The 13,199-nt window shown below is 37.8% G+C and overlaps 1 protein-coding gene across 3 annotated transcripts in view; it reads right to left on the reverse strand.

Annotated features, from left to right (window-relative positions):
* PDLIM3 (PDZ and LIM domain 3) overlaps nucleotides 1-13,199 on the reverse strand; it is a 54,670-nt gene that overhangs the window by 22,760 nt on the left and 18,711 nt on the right. For all 3 annotated transcript variants that reach the window (XM_001363191.4, XM_007496036.3, XM_001363108.4), the window contains exons 2-3: nucleotides 12,822-12,973; nucleotides 7,371-7,455 (exon numbers count right to left, since the gene is read on the reverse strand). In XM_001363191.4, coding sequence (XP_001363228.1) covers nucleotides 7,371-7,455; nucleotides 12,822-12,973 — 237 coding nt within the window. The remainder of the gene's footprint in view (nucleotides 1-7,370; nucleotides 7,456-12,821; nucleotides 12,974-13,199) is intronic.

The raw sequence follows: 13,199 nt of genomic DNA on the forward strand, positions 1-13,199 counted from the left end.
TGTAAAATGAGAGTTAGATCTTCACTGAGTGAGAGAGACTGACGGAGCCTCAGTGGCCATCTAGTTCCTACCTTTATACAAAAGGAATTCCCACCATAGCACACCTGAGAGTCCTCATCCAGCTTCAACTCGAAGAGGATGCCTATCTCTTGAACTAGTTCCCTTCATTCTTGGACAGCTCTAATTGTTAGTTTCCCCCCAATATCAAGCCTAAGTTCAACCTCTCTTATTCCTGGTTCTGCCCTCTGGGGCCAAAGAGAACTCGTGTACCTTGATAGTTCATTAGATACTCGAAGAAAGCTTTCATGTCTCCCTTGAGTCTTCTCTTTACATATGCTCAGTTCCTTCATCAGATTCTCTTTTATCATGGATTCAGCCTCTCACCCCTCTGGTTGCCCTTCTCTAGATACTCTCTGGCTTGTTGAAACCCTTCTTAAACCATTTTTGCAGTACCCAGAACTGAACTCCACATTCTAGTGAAGTGTGAGGGAGAGCTCTTTCTGGTGAGACTTCTGCCTCTCTCTTCTGAGAAGCTGGACCCCTCAAAGAAGCACCAGATTGCATTGGCTTTTTGGATTGCCACTTTACGTTGCTAAAACATATTGCTCTTGCAGGCCATGAAAATCCCCAGAATTTTTCAGAATTGTCTTCCCCTCTCATATTAATGATTTTTGGCACCCTAGAAGAAGACAAAATGTAATGACCTTCATTTCATTAGATCCATCCCTATGCTCTAGCTTGTCAAGATTGATCCATTTGGATTCTGGGTCTTTCATCCAGTGTCTGTTGGTTAAATCCCCACCCACCCAGTTTTGTATCATTCACAAATCTGATGATTGTATATACCATTAAGGCCTCCATCCAAAACATTAAACAGTGCAGATCCAAGCACAGATTGAACAAGATAGTCGTCTAATCAATGTTCGTTTGATTGGTCAAAAAGGTTCTTTTATCACATTTGGCCTCAGCATGGAGAGGCTTGGAGAAATTTTAGCTCTTTAGGGTTAGGTTTGTGGCAGTGGCATATCAAAAGCAGGTCAAGACTTACTTCCATTGAAAGGAAGGCTGACATCTTGAGACTTACCAAGCCTACTCATTTGGACTTCCTGGAGGGTTACTTCCCTGGAGATCTCCTGTCATGTTTGTATTCATCCATTAACAACTTATCTTTGAGCCCAGTTAGGGGCAGCTAGGTGGCACAGTAGATAGCATGAAGATCCTAAAATCCAGAAGATTCATCTTCCTGTATTCAAATCCAATCTCAGATACTTACTAGCTGCATGACCCTGGGCAAGTCATTTAACCTTGTTTACCTCGATTCTTCATCTGTAAAATAAGCTGGACAAGGAAATGGCAAACCACTGCAGTATCTTTGCCAGGAAAACTCCAAATGAGGTAATAAAGGGTAGGACTACTGAATACTGACTGAACAAAGGGATTAAGTAACATCTATAGTCCCTCTTAGTCCTAGATCTATGATGTTCTGAGTACCAGAAATACAAGATTGAAAAAAAATGAGTATCACTGCTCTCAAGGAATCTAAAGTCTAAATGGAGATAAGAAAAAGGGAGAAAATGGCTCTGATAGAAATTGGTATGATACATAAAATAAGATTAAAATAAAGAAGTCTAGACAAATGTGCTATAAAAAATTGAGGAGGGAAAGATTAAAAAGATTTTTAAAATAGAAAAATTAAAAGTTGATTTTGTGTGCTTAATATGTGCTTAGGAATTTCAACAAATTAGTCATAGTTCTCTTAACTTAAGTCAGAGACACTTAATGTAAGCAAGACTGGGAAACCTAGAGGATCTGGCTCCATAATGGCCTTTGAAGCTTTTCATTTTAATAACCTTCCCCCTTTGCTTATCAAAGATTTATCTGTTTATGCAGCTCATTTAGAAAAGACTCTTTCTTCTTTACCTGCCAAAGTTGTGAAAAAAATTCAACATAGGACAATACTTTAAGTTGCTTATTCATAGAGACTTGTTCTATTTTAACAAACTTTATAGTACTGATTTTTGGTGGGGAGGAAGTGAGGTGAGAGCATCTTCTGGACAGGACCAGCCCCTCCTCAAATTGTACACTGGGCAGTTTCTAGTTAGCACTTCTATCCCCCTTTTGGGGCTCATTTCACATCTTCCTCCCTCACTTTGGGAGCACTCCTCTCTCTAGTTTCTTACCCCATTCTAGAAAAACCTGCTTTTAGGAAAAGATATGATAGGCTCATTAGTATTGAAGAATCAATGCTTAAGCACTAAAAGGTGTTTCCTTTCCCAAGCACATTTGCCTTTAAACAGAGCCTACAATCTTAAGCCTAAGGAGTAAAGGTTTAACTGAGGCATTTTGGACATCTGCCCTTTATTGAGAATTATCTTCTGAATCCCTCCTAAATCTCACTGTACAGGTAGCAAGCTGCCTAGATTAATTGGGAAAGCGAAGCCCAGCTTTGGCCTGACAACTCAAGAACAGGACAAAAGAAAAGGGACTTGTTCTGCAAAGGAGGATAGAACTGGAATGTTCAGATAATCTTTTCCTCCTATATCAATTTCCTTGTAAACACCTGTAGTCAGTTCTAGGAACTTCATCTGATTGAGTAGGAATGTCCTGAAGAGCTTTATGAAGTGCAAGATAGTTAAATGACTTTTCCAGGGTCAAGGGGCTTTTAGATGACAAGGTAAAATTGGAACCTAACTCTTTCTGACTCAAAGCCTTTTGAGAATTAAAACAACAACAACAACAACAACAATGTGAATATTTATCTGCATCCCTTTAACTTGAGAGAAGTAGTTTGGTTCAGAAAATCTTTTTAATATGATTTGTACAGAATGCTGCTGGCAAAATGTGGGTTGATTTCATTTGATTATGGCACTTATTGGATTCATTTATCCTACTTAGCAAAAGTAACTTTAAGTAAAAATTCTTTGTCTTTTATAATTTAGCTGTCCAGAGAAGGACAGAATGTCATTTTTATGATTATATTTACTGACATCTGCAGCTAAGTGAAGTATAAAAATGCCAGAAATGAGAGTATAAAGAATTACATACAATGAGAATCTTATTGGAGACCCCTACATGCTTGCATTTTACAGAACTATAGCTGTCTGATGAAAATCATCACATTGAAATTGAAGATTTGGTTTCCCCTCCAATTTTTTTCCTTTCTAACATTTATAGCTCATATATTTTTATCCTCCTTACTAGAATAGAAGTTCACTGATGACCCAGATTCCTTTGGTTTGCTTTTTGTAAATGCAGTGTCTAGGACAGCAGCCTTATATACCATAGATAGTCAATAAATGCTTGTTGAATTGAACCAAAGATGACTTGATAATCTAGATTAATTTTAGAAGCATACACATAGACATAATATTTTTCTAGCCAGAACAGTTTTGTGGTTATAGGCTCTTGTCTGGTATGAGATGGTTAAAATACAGATAGTTTTTAGTTCAGAAAGGAATGAAAGATATTTGTTTCCTATTCAAATGACTTATTCTAATAGTTCTGAAATTTACTTTGTTACTTCATTGAATCCAGAGGGGACTCTTTCCACTGGCACAGATAGAAAGTGATCCATGCCTTATCTTGTGTGATTTTTGTTGATGTTTTCCCTTAAGTGCTCCAAAGAGGCTCTATCCAAATTGCTGAAGACCTTGTAGAGGCCTTTTAACATTTCATTGGTACTGGCACAGCACTAGATATATTTATCTGTTCTTCTTCAGTCTTACTACATGGCCAGCCCAATACTTTCTCTGATCATAATTGCTTTGTTAATATATTTTGTATTACTTTTTGGGCATAATTGATCATTGGTAATAAATTACTGCCAACCAGTTCACCAGGTATCTCTCCATTGCTCTTAGATAATCAAAGTATTAATTCTTTAGGTATCATGGCATTCTAAATATTGCAATGAATTGGCAAAATATTATAAGTGAAAACATTTTTTGTTTGGACAAGGAGCAAGTGGAGATGTATGAAGGCACAAAGAATTTCCTAAAAACAACCTCTTCATTTCCTCTTCAACTCTGAGCCTAACTTGTCCATCTATATAGTTCTTGAAAGTAACTAATCTAATGCTTGTCCCAAATTTAAAATCAAGACAATAGGCAGACATTGTTTGTATCATTGGTTTTTCCTGTTTATTGCTATATTTATCTTTTTAAAAGTAGCCATGGCTTTCATTGAGGTAACTTTATAGTGTCTTGGGGTTTGATGCAAAATCAGTACTGGAAGACCTCATCATCTATAGATAATCTCTCTTCCATTTGAAATTTGCAAAGATTTTCCTCTGATAGTGTTTCACATTAATATTTATAATCAAAGGTTTGTTGAACACTTGCCTAAGTGATTGTGTCTATCAAGGAATCTTGTATAGTCTTTAATATATGGGTAAGGAGCATCTGCAGGAGGAGACATAAAGCTGTACTTTACTGAGGCAAAAAGGTTTTTTTAAAAACCATCAGCAAATAATAGATGCAATTGAATATTGTATTCTTTACATCTTACAGCCAATTGTGTGACCATGGAGAAGTCCTCTCCTATAGAAAATCCTCTGCAGTAACCAGCCTGCTCCACTATCATATTTTCATCAAGGATACCTTCAACAGAATCATTCTTTAAAAAAATTTTAGAGGTGAGAAGGTACATGATACAGTGGTTGCTCATACCTTCAAGCTTATCTTTTCTGGGAGATAATAATATCTCTGCCACCCCCCACTCCATTCTTCTGGTATCCTTCACTCAGATTGCTTGAAAATTTTCATTTTTTTGCTTTGAAAGATGTTCCAATATGAATTTCTTCCATGTTTATTTTGTTTGATTCCACTATTCTTTGTGAATTTCTCTTCTTGAGTGTCACTTCTACTTTCTGAGATAGGGATGAAATGTTGAGTACAAATTAGGTGGTTTCATTGACCTCAGTTATGAGAATATATTACATTACTGTGCTGTTCCATTTTGTACCTACTTGTTGCTTTTCTTCAGAGTTCATCTAAAAATGTTTTTGAGATGACCTGGGGTGGTTGGGTTTCATGCAAGTTTTCTACAAATTTATTTTCTCTTCTCTTGATCTTACTGATAAACCATACCAGTCTTTTTTTTTCATCCTTTTCTAAAATATTTCTCAAATGAGTTTGTTTTGTAAATCACTGTTGCTGGGGGTGCCATATCTTTCTGCTTGAAAAGATCAAGTATTTGTTGGCTGAAGTTGTTTTCAGGTCCTTCTGATCTCCTTATTATGGCTGCTTCTCTACATTGGCTAAACTTCTATAAGATTTGGTAATAATCAGATTTAATGTTTTTACCTTTGTATATTGCCCATTTATCATTATCAATGGCTCAATGGCTTGCTTGTATATGTGAGTTTAAGGCTGTTATAGTTTCATGCACTGACCTTTCATTTTTATTCTTTCTTGATTTGGTGTTGATGTTGACATCTTGTCTAACTAATGGTCTCTAAGATATCTTTCAGTTCAATGGTCGTAGACAATGTTCTGACTAAACATAGACAATAGATACTGAAACCACTTTTGTCACTAGTTAATCATTTCCTTTGCTACAAAGATCTGTTAATTTTATTTCTTTTTTTTTGGTTGTAATGTGATTTGGCTTTTATTACATCTAGAAAACTTTAATTCTGCCTCATAGTTAAGTATCAAAGTATACATTGACTTGGCTTGAAAGATCTGAAGTTTTTCCTTGGACTCTCTTTGCTTTGACATTCTCTACAACAGATGCTGGTGCTTAGATGAAATTTAAAGTAGTCTTTTTAATTATGCTTGAAATAAGCACTGTAAGGTCAGATGACCAAACATTTTCACCATTTGTTATCTTTGATCAAATAATTGAACCAACTCCAAGTAGTCTATGAATTCTTCACCTTTTTTTTTATATCAAAGACCCTTTTGGTTATCTGGCAAAGCCTATATGCTTCCTTCTCAGAATAATGTTTTTAAATGCATAAAATACAATATAATGTCATGGAAAGGAAATTAAAATTATCAAAATAAAATTTAAAAAGGGTCATAGAACCCAGATTAAGAACCATGCTCTATAGGCTCTGTTGTGAGCCATTTCTCTTTTCCATGCATTTGCCTTTGATCAGCTAATGACTTCAAAGATATCTTCCAGTTTTCTCAGTTGTCATCTCATCTGCTTCTGGAGGTTCAATTATCATCTCTATACAGGCAACTGTTTTTCCAGTTTTCCAGTCTCCTTTTTTACTGACCTTTTTAAGGAAAATTTATAAGCCATTCTTTTTTATAGCTTCAATTTCCTTTTGCCTTTTCTTAATTTATAGTGAGAATGCTAATATTGATGTGGTTCTTCTGTTTGCATGTTGAATTGCTGGCCACTTGAAAAAGAGTTCTCTCATTAGAAGAATACCAACTGTTGCATCTATCTATGTGTCATCTCTCTATCTCTGTTTATCATCTCTCTCTTTCTATATTTTCATACATAACATACATATATACACTCTCAGAACTGATTTTGTTGACATCTTTTGTTCCCCTTTCTTGCTTTTTGTTATTATAATAGTATAGAGATGCCACATCAAATGCTTGACCATTTTGTATTTTTGTGTTTCATGGGTTGCTGTAGCCACAGTGAAGGCTGATTCTAGGATAACAGAAGCAGTCTATAGTCAGTCCCACATTGAAAGCCTTCCAGAGCTGGCAATCTAGTGGCATATTTTTCAAGAAGCCCAGGCTGGGAGCAGTGTATTGAGAACCAGGCTTAGAGATGGGAGGTCCTGGGTTCAAATTTGACCTCAGACACTTCCCAGCTGTGTGACCCTGGGCAAGTCACTTGGTCCCCATTGCCTAGCCCTTACCACTCTTCTGCCTTAGAACCAATACATAGCATTGATTCTAAGATGGAAGGTAAGTTTTTTTTTTTTTTAAAGAAGCCCAGGCCAACTCTATGTTGTGATAACACATTGGAGGTAAGAGTTTTTTGGAATGTGGGGGTGAGTTCTGATGTTTTATTCTACTTCAAAGAAGTCCACAGTATGAATAGATATGATCAAAAGGGAGTATTTGAAGGGGTTAAGAATAAGAGAACTATTTTCATTCATTATCCTGAATGGTGCACACAGTTCCCAGGAAAGTAAACTATGCTAATAGATTCTATTAATGACAAAATACTTAAAGTATGCTTAATTTAAAATCCACATCGAAGCATGCAAACTTTGATTAAAACTTACAGCAAGTCATTACACATTATTGTAGGAAGTAGTTTATAGGAAAGAGCTCATGATAAATGGAAAAATAATAGCAAATTATCAAAGTTAGTTTCAAAGTATAAAGAATCCACATGGGATGATGAGAGTAATGAAGTTCCAGAATTTTTTTACTCTATATAGTTCATACCTGGGGTTCAGATTCTAAATTGATTTTGAAAGGATGTGCTTTCCCATCTTCTGAAACTTGTGGAGACCATAAGCGAGTTTCTGCCCTGTTAATAAAATAAAATAATAAACTCCAAGCTTTTCGAAGTTATGCCAGCCTGCCTCTAGCCCAATGATCAGACAGTTCTTTCTTCCCTACAATTGAGTGCTGACAATATAACATCCAAGGATTTAATAAAAGTGAATTTCCCTGGATCTTTATCCTGTGTCATCCTGTACAAATAATACTATGTCTTTTTCTGCCATCTGGGGATGCAACAAGATTTCTCTTGAGCTCTTGAACAGATTTAAGTAGCTCATTTAAAGTTGTCTGGAAGAGGAGCAAAGTCTAGAAGAATAAGTCTTGAGTATTTATGGAAATGGTATATATGCACTACCTCCATGTTGTTCTTTCCCTTACTTTTGTTGTTCAGTGTCTGGAGTTGAATTAGTGCTCAGGGACTTGCTCATTTGTCTGGTAGATGAGTTGCTGCTTAGTTGTCTGGCATTATGGGAATTTTCTTGGCTTCCATTTGGGAGCTTGCTTAACCCTACTATTCACTTACACATCACTTTCTCTATTCAAATGAAGACCCTTTTCAGATTTCTCTTGGACTACTTTTTTTATTGGTCTCCTTGCTTCAACTCTTTACCTTTTCCCATTTATCCTCAGCAAAGCTCCCAAAGTAATTCTCTTTGGGCAAGATTATAGGATCATACACTTACAACCAGAAGGGCATTGGGAGGCCATCTAGGCTCAGAAAAGTTCAATGGTTTGCCTATGGTCAAACAGCTAATAAATGTAAGAGGTAGAATTTGAGATTTTCATGGCTTCAAGCCCAATATTATATTCCTTATTCCAGTTCTGACCTTATCCCACTCTTGCTCAGAGGCTTTCATTGCTTCCCACTGCCTATAGGATAATATCAAACTTTTCATCCTGGAATTTAAGGCCCTCTACCTATGATTACAGCCTCATTTCATTAATTAGTAACCCAGTTTGTTCGTCCTGTGGAATGGGTAAAGGTTAATGCCATGAAATAAGGCTGCAAAGGTGGGTTAAACCTAGACAGTAGTTATGAGTAATGGAACAAAGACTTCATGTTGTAGTGTGTAGCCAATTAACAGTGAAGTTTTTCAGCCAAGAAGGGACATAATCAGTTCTCTGCATTCACAAGTTTATATCGCAGCTTTATGAAGGAGGGATTGGAGAGAGGAGAAACTACAGAAATTTAGACTAGTTAGGCTAATACATTTGGGGATAGAAGTAGTAACTAGGGTCTTAACTATGGTGGCAGCATTGAGAGCAGGAAGGAAGGTTGGAATTCAAATGCTATTGCAGCAAGAATGAATAAGACTTTCCAATTGATTGGATATACAATGTAAATAAGAGGAAAGACTCAAATACATCCTGAGGTTTTGAGTTTTCATGATGTAGAGAAGAAAGGAGGAAACACGTATGTTTGGTGGTGAATCAAACACTCAAGCAATCAATAGGATTGGATCTATTGACTTTGAGATGTCAACAGGAGATCCCGATGGTCGTGTTCTGTAAGTATCTGGAAATGGCAGACTCAAACTCAAGAAAGTTTGAAGACAAATACAGATTTGAGAAGGAATGAATGGTAACAAAGGCCATTAAAGGTGATGAGATCAGTAATGAGAAGAATGTTAGAGAGATAAAAGGGAGAGGTTAGTGGCAGAACTTACATTTGTGGGATGGACAAAAGGTGAGGATCTAGAGAAGGAGCCTGAGAAGTGGTTTAAGAAATGATAGGAGAATTAGAAAGGAAAAGTGATATGTAAGCAAAGGACAAAGATAGTACCAAGAAGGAGAAAGGTACTCACAGTGTCAAATGCCATAAAAAGGTCAAGGAATTGAGAATAAGGAATTGTATTTGGCAATTAAGAAGTTACTGGTAGTCTCAAAGGAAGCACTTTCAAAATAGTGGTAAGGATGGGACCAGGTTGATGAATATTTAAGAGTCAATGAGTGTCAAGGAAGTGGAAAGAATGAATGGATATAGGCTACTATTTTTAGAATGTTTTCAGTGCCTGGATGGTAAATATAAGATAGTAGCTTCGGGGTAAATTAAGGGTCAAGGATTGATTTTTGTTTTGAAGGCAGAATATTAGAACCAGTAAGGCATGATTGTCAGTGAATTAAGAATGAGAAAGAGCAATGGAACAAAGTCCTAAAGGAAAAGGAGAAGATGAGATCAAGATGCTGGAGTGATCTTTGATGAGGATGTCTACCTCATCCTTGGAGACTGCAGGAAGGGTGTGGAGGATGGGAAAAGACAGACGTTTTGAAGTATGGAGAAGGAAAGAAAAGAAAGCTGTGAAGGGGGCAGTGGCTCAGTGGATTGAGAACCAGGATTACAGATACTAGGAGCTGGGTTCAAATATGACCTCAGATACTTCCTAGCTGTGTGACCTTGGGCAAATCAATTTAACATCATTGCCTATCCCTTCTATCTCTTCTGCCTTGGAACCAATACATACTATTGATTCAAAGATAGAAGGTAAGGGTTTGAAAAAGAAAAGAAAACTGAAACTACAGAATCATAGATTATAGACAGAAGGGCAAGGACTAGAGAAATGGTGTTAAGTGACTTGCCCAGTGTCACACATCTAGGAAGGGTCTGGGGGTAGATTTGAATCCATGTCCTCCCAGCTCCAGACTTGGTGCTCTATCCACTCTACAACCCACCTGCCCTAGAATCATAGCTCTTTAAAGTTAGAAGAGGTCACCTGGGCCTTAGTTTCCTTATTTGTAAGATGAGTCTCTAAATCCTGTGGCATAAACTACTTATTTTACAGGGAACCCAGAGAGGTTAAGTTGCTTGCCCAAGATCACATAGCTAATCAATAATGAATCAGTTTTCTGATTCCAAATCCAGGGCTCTTTCCATAACACCTATGGAGGACAACCTCAGTCTTTTCATTAAAGTAGGAGTTAAGGTCACCATTTGAGAGAGACCAGGGAGGAGGTGGAATTTGGAACTTGAGGAGATATGAGAAGGTTTGGAACAGCTGTAGCAGGTAATGTGATATGGAGTTAAGCAGTGCTGAATAAAAGGATTGCTATTTATCGTTTCATGTTGAGCAGCATAAAGTTGTAGGGGACTCAGGGAAGTGTTCTGACTTTCTCTAGCAATACTTTACTTCTTGGATACAGGGTTGGGGATTAGTGAGATGGGAGCATCAAAAGGTCAATGGTCAAAGGGATTTTTATTTGTATTTTTTTAATTGAAACATTTTATTTGATTAATTAATTTAGAATATTTTTCCATTGTTACATGATTCATGTTCTTTCCCTCCCATCCTTATCCCCCCCCCCCCCCAACCAACAATAAATTCCCCTGGGTTTTACATGAGTCATTGATCAAGACCTATTTCCATATTATTGATAATTGCACTAGGGTGATCTTTTAGAGTCTACATCCCCAATCATATCCAAAAGGGATTTTAAAAATTAAGGATAGATGATCATTGAAATGGCCTACTTTAATCAGTCAACAAACAGTTTTTAAACTCTTACAGTGGTCTAGGCAATCTGTTGAATATAGGAGATACCAATATGAAAGTATGAAATAAGAAAGTTCGTCCCTGCCTTCAAGGAGTCTTATAGGGGAGGAGAACATATACAAGGAAGTGAAAAGTTGGGGATGGGAGGGTGGAAGGTTCTTATAGGGGCATAACAGAGAAGTCAGAGAAATCCCTGAGTAGTGCAGCTAGGTAGGAAAGGAAAAAATATTTTTTTCTGAGCCCTCTCTTTAAGTGGAGATTTGGGGGATCATAGTTCCAAAGGGTGAGAGGGTATTGATGAAATGGGCATATCAAAGTTAATTTGATCTTGGAGGATGATGAGATTTCCCACTGATGAGGTGCCTGGGGCATGGCAAAAGAGTCAGAGAAGTCCCAAAGTAGTGTTGCCAAGTGGGAAATGAGGAAGGTCAATATTATGAGGGGAAGGATATAATTCTAGAATAGAGGCAGTGGGCTGGGAGAACAAAAAAGGATCAAGGAAACAGGTCAAATGTAGAGCAGAAGGGATGTTTGAAAAACGTGACTCTATGGGGAAGATGGAAGGATCATGATTAAATCATGATTAAAAGGAATTTCAGAGTTCAGGATCTTAAGGCCTCAGAAGGTATGGCCTCTTTTCCCCTCCATATCCCTCTTTCTCCTACCATGAATGACTTAAATTCAAATCACGATTTAAGGAAATGCTTAACTTTAGTTAGAGGTTGATGAAAAATAAAGATGCTACTTTATCCCACCCAGGTTCATGGACTCACTAAAATCTTTGTCCCCTCGAGGCTCATTGGACCCCAGATTAAGAAATTGTAGTCTAGAAGTTGCAATGGGGAGCAAGGCATAGATGGAAGCTCCCTCCTGTTAGGTCAGTGAGTGAGAAGAGAGAAAGGGAATGAGGGTATTGGCGAGGTTGGTAAGAAACGTGTCACTGAAGGAAGGCCAAGTTTCTGTGATGCTAAGAAGGAAGAGTAAGAAGGAATTCAAGGTTGAAGGGAGTTTGTTGGCAATAATTGCTAGGGCCTTCTCTGTGATGATCGCCCATTTCTCTTGTATGTAGTTTGCTTTGCATTATATTTGCATATTTGTTGTCTCCCTCATTGGGGTGAAAGTTCCTTGAGGTTAGGGACTGTCTTTTGCCTCTTTTTGTAGTCCCAGCATTTAGCACCATGACTGCAAAAGTAGACTCTCAGTTAATGTTTATTGATTGATTGACAGTTTCTAAAGATTACCATGGAAGGAGGAAAAGGAAAGCAGATATAAACTGGGATACGATGGTCCTGGGCTAGGGGTAAGAGTAGCAGAGATAAGGAAAAATAAGGCAAATGCCCATGGCTTTGTCTTGCCCTTTACACAGCAGAAAATGCTTCAACTTCATGGGCAAATCTAGGAGAGAGCGGCTTCACTGCCAACGGCTTGGGGGAGCCTCGGACCCCAGCCCTGCACCCCTGTGTGGAAGCCAGGGAGCATCTTTTCCCCCTTCTGCCCTGGAAAATCTTATTTCTTTCTCTGGCTGCATATCTAGACACAATCCTTTCTTTTCCCATATACCTGTGGGCTTTTTTAGATTGAAATATTCGCTTAGTTTCTGTGTCTGGGATGTGTGAGTGTCTGTGTAGTGACTGGAATGACAGGGATGATGTGCTAAGCAGAAGGCTGGGACACAAGCTGGGACAAGGGGACAGAGGATGTTGCTAGCCATGGCATGGAGATTACAGAGTAAATAGGAAGTTATTTAATAAATTAGCCTCAGGGTTCCAATTAGGGTGTTGGAGTGATGGCACCTCCATGAATCCACTTCAGTTGGCTACCCGTACAACAACATACACATTAATGGCTCCGGTCAGATTCTTTCCTGAAACAGATTAAATTTGGATTCAGTTTTAATGGATACCTGTCGATTTTGAGGCACAGCTGATGGCCCGCAGCCTTAATTCTGTCCTGGGCGTCAGCATGAGTCATAGTCTCTGTTCCAAAGCCATCGATGGCCAGAATGATATCGCCAGGACACAGGTTGGCAGCTGCAGCCTTGCTTCCTGGGGTAATCTGTAAGAAAACATCATAACTTAAAACTGACATTCAGGATGATGAAAGAGGTGATTATTAAGTATCCTGTGTAAAGTGTACTGATGCATAGTGAATTAAGCACAACCAGGAGAACAATTTATTCAATAACAACATGGGAAAAGAACAAAAGAACTTTTCTAAGACTTGAATAGTGACAAAAAGCATCCGTGGAGACTTTTTTTTTTGGTTTAAGTTTATTTATTTA

Source organism: Monodelphis domestica, chromosome 6 (genome assembly GCF_027887165.1).
Source record: "Monodelphis domestica isolate mMonDom1 chromosome 6, mMonDom1.pri, whole genome shotgun sequence".
NCBI classification, from domain to species: domain Eukaryota; kingdom Metazoa; phylum Chordata; class Mammalia; order Didelphimorphia; family Didelphidae; genus Monodelphis; species Monodelphis domestica.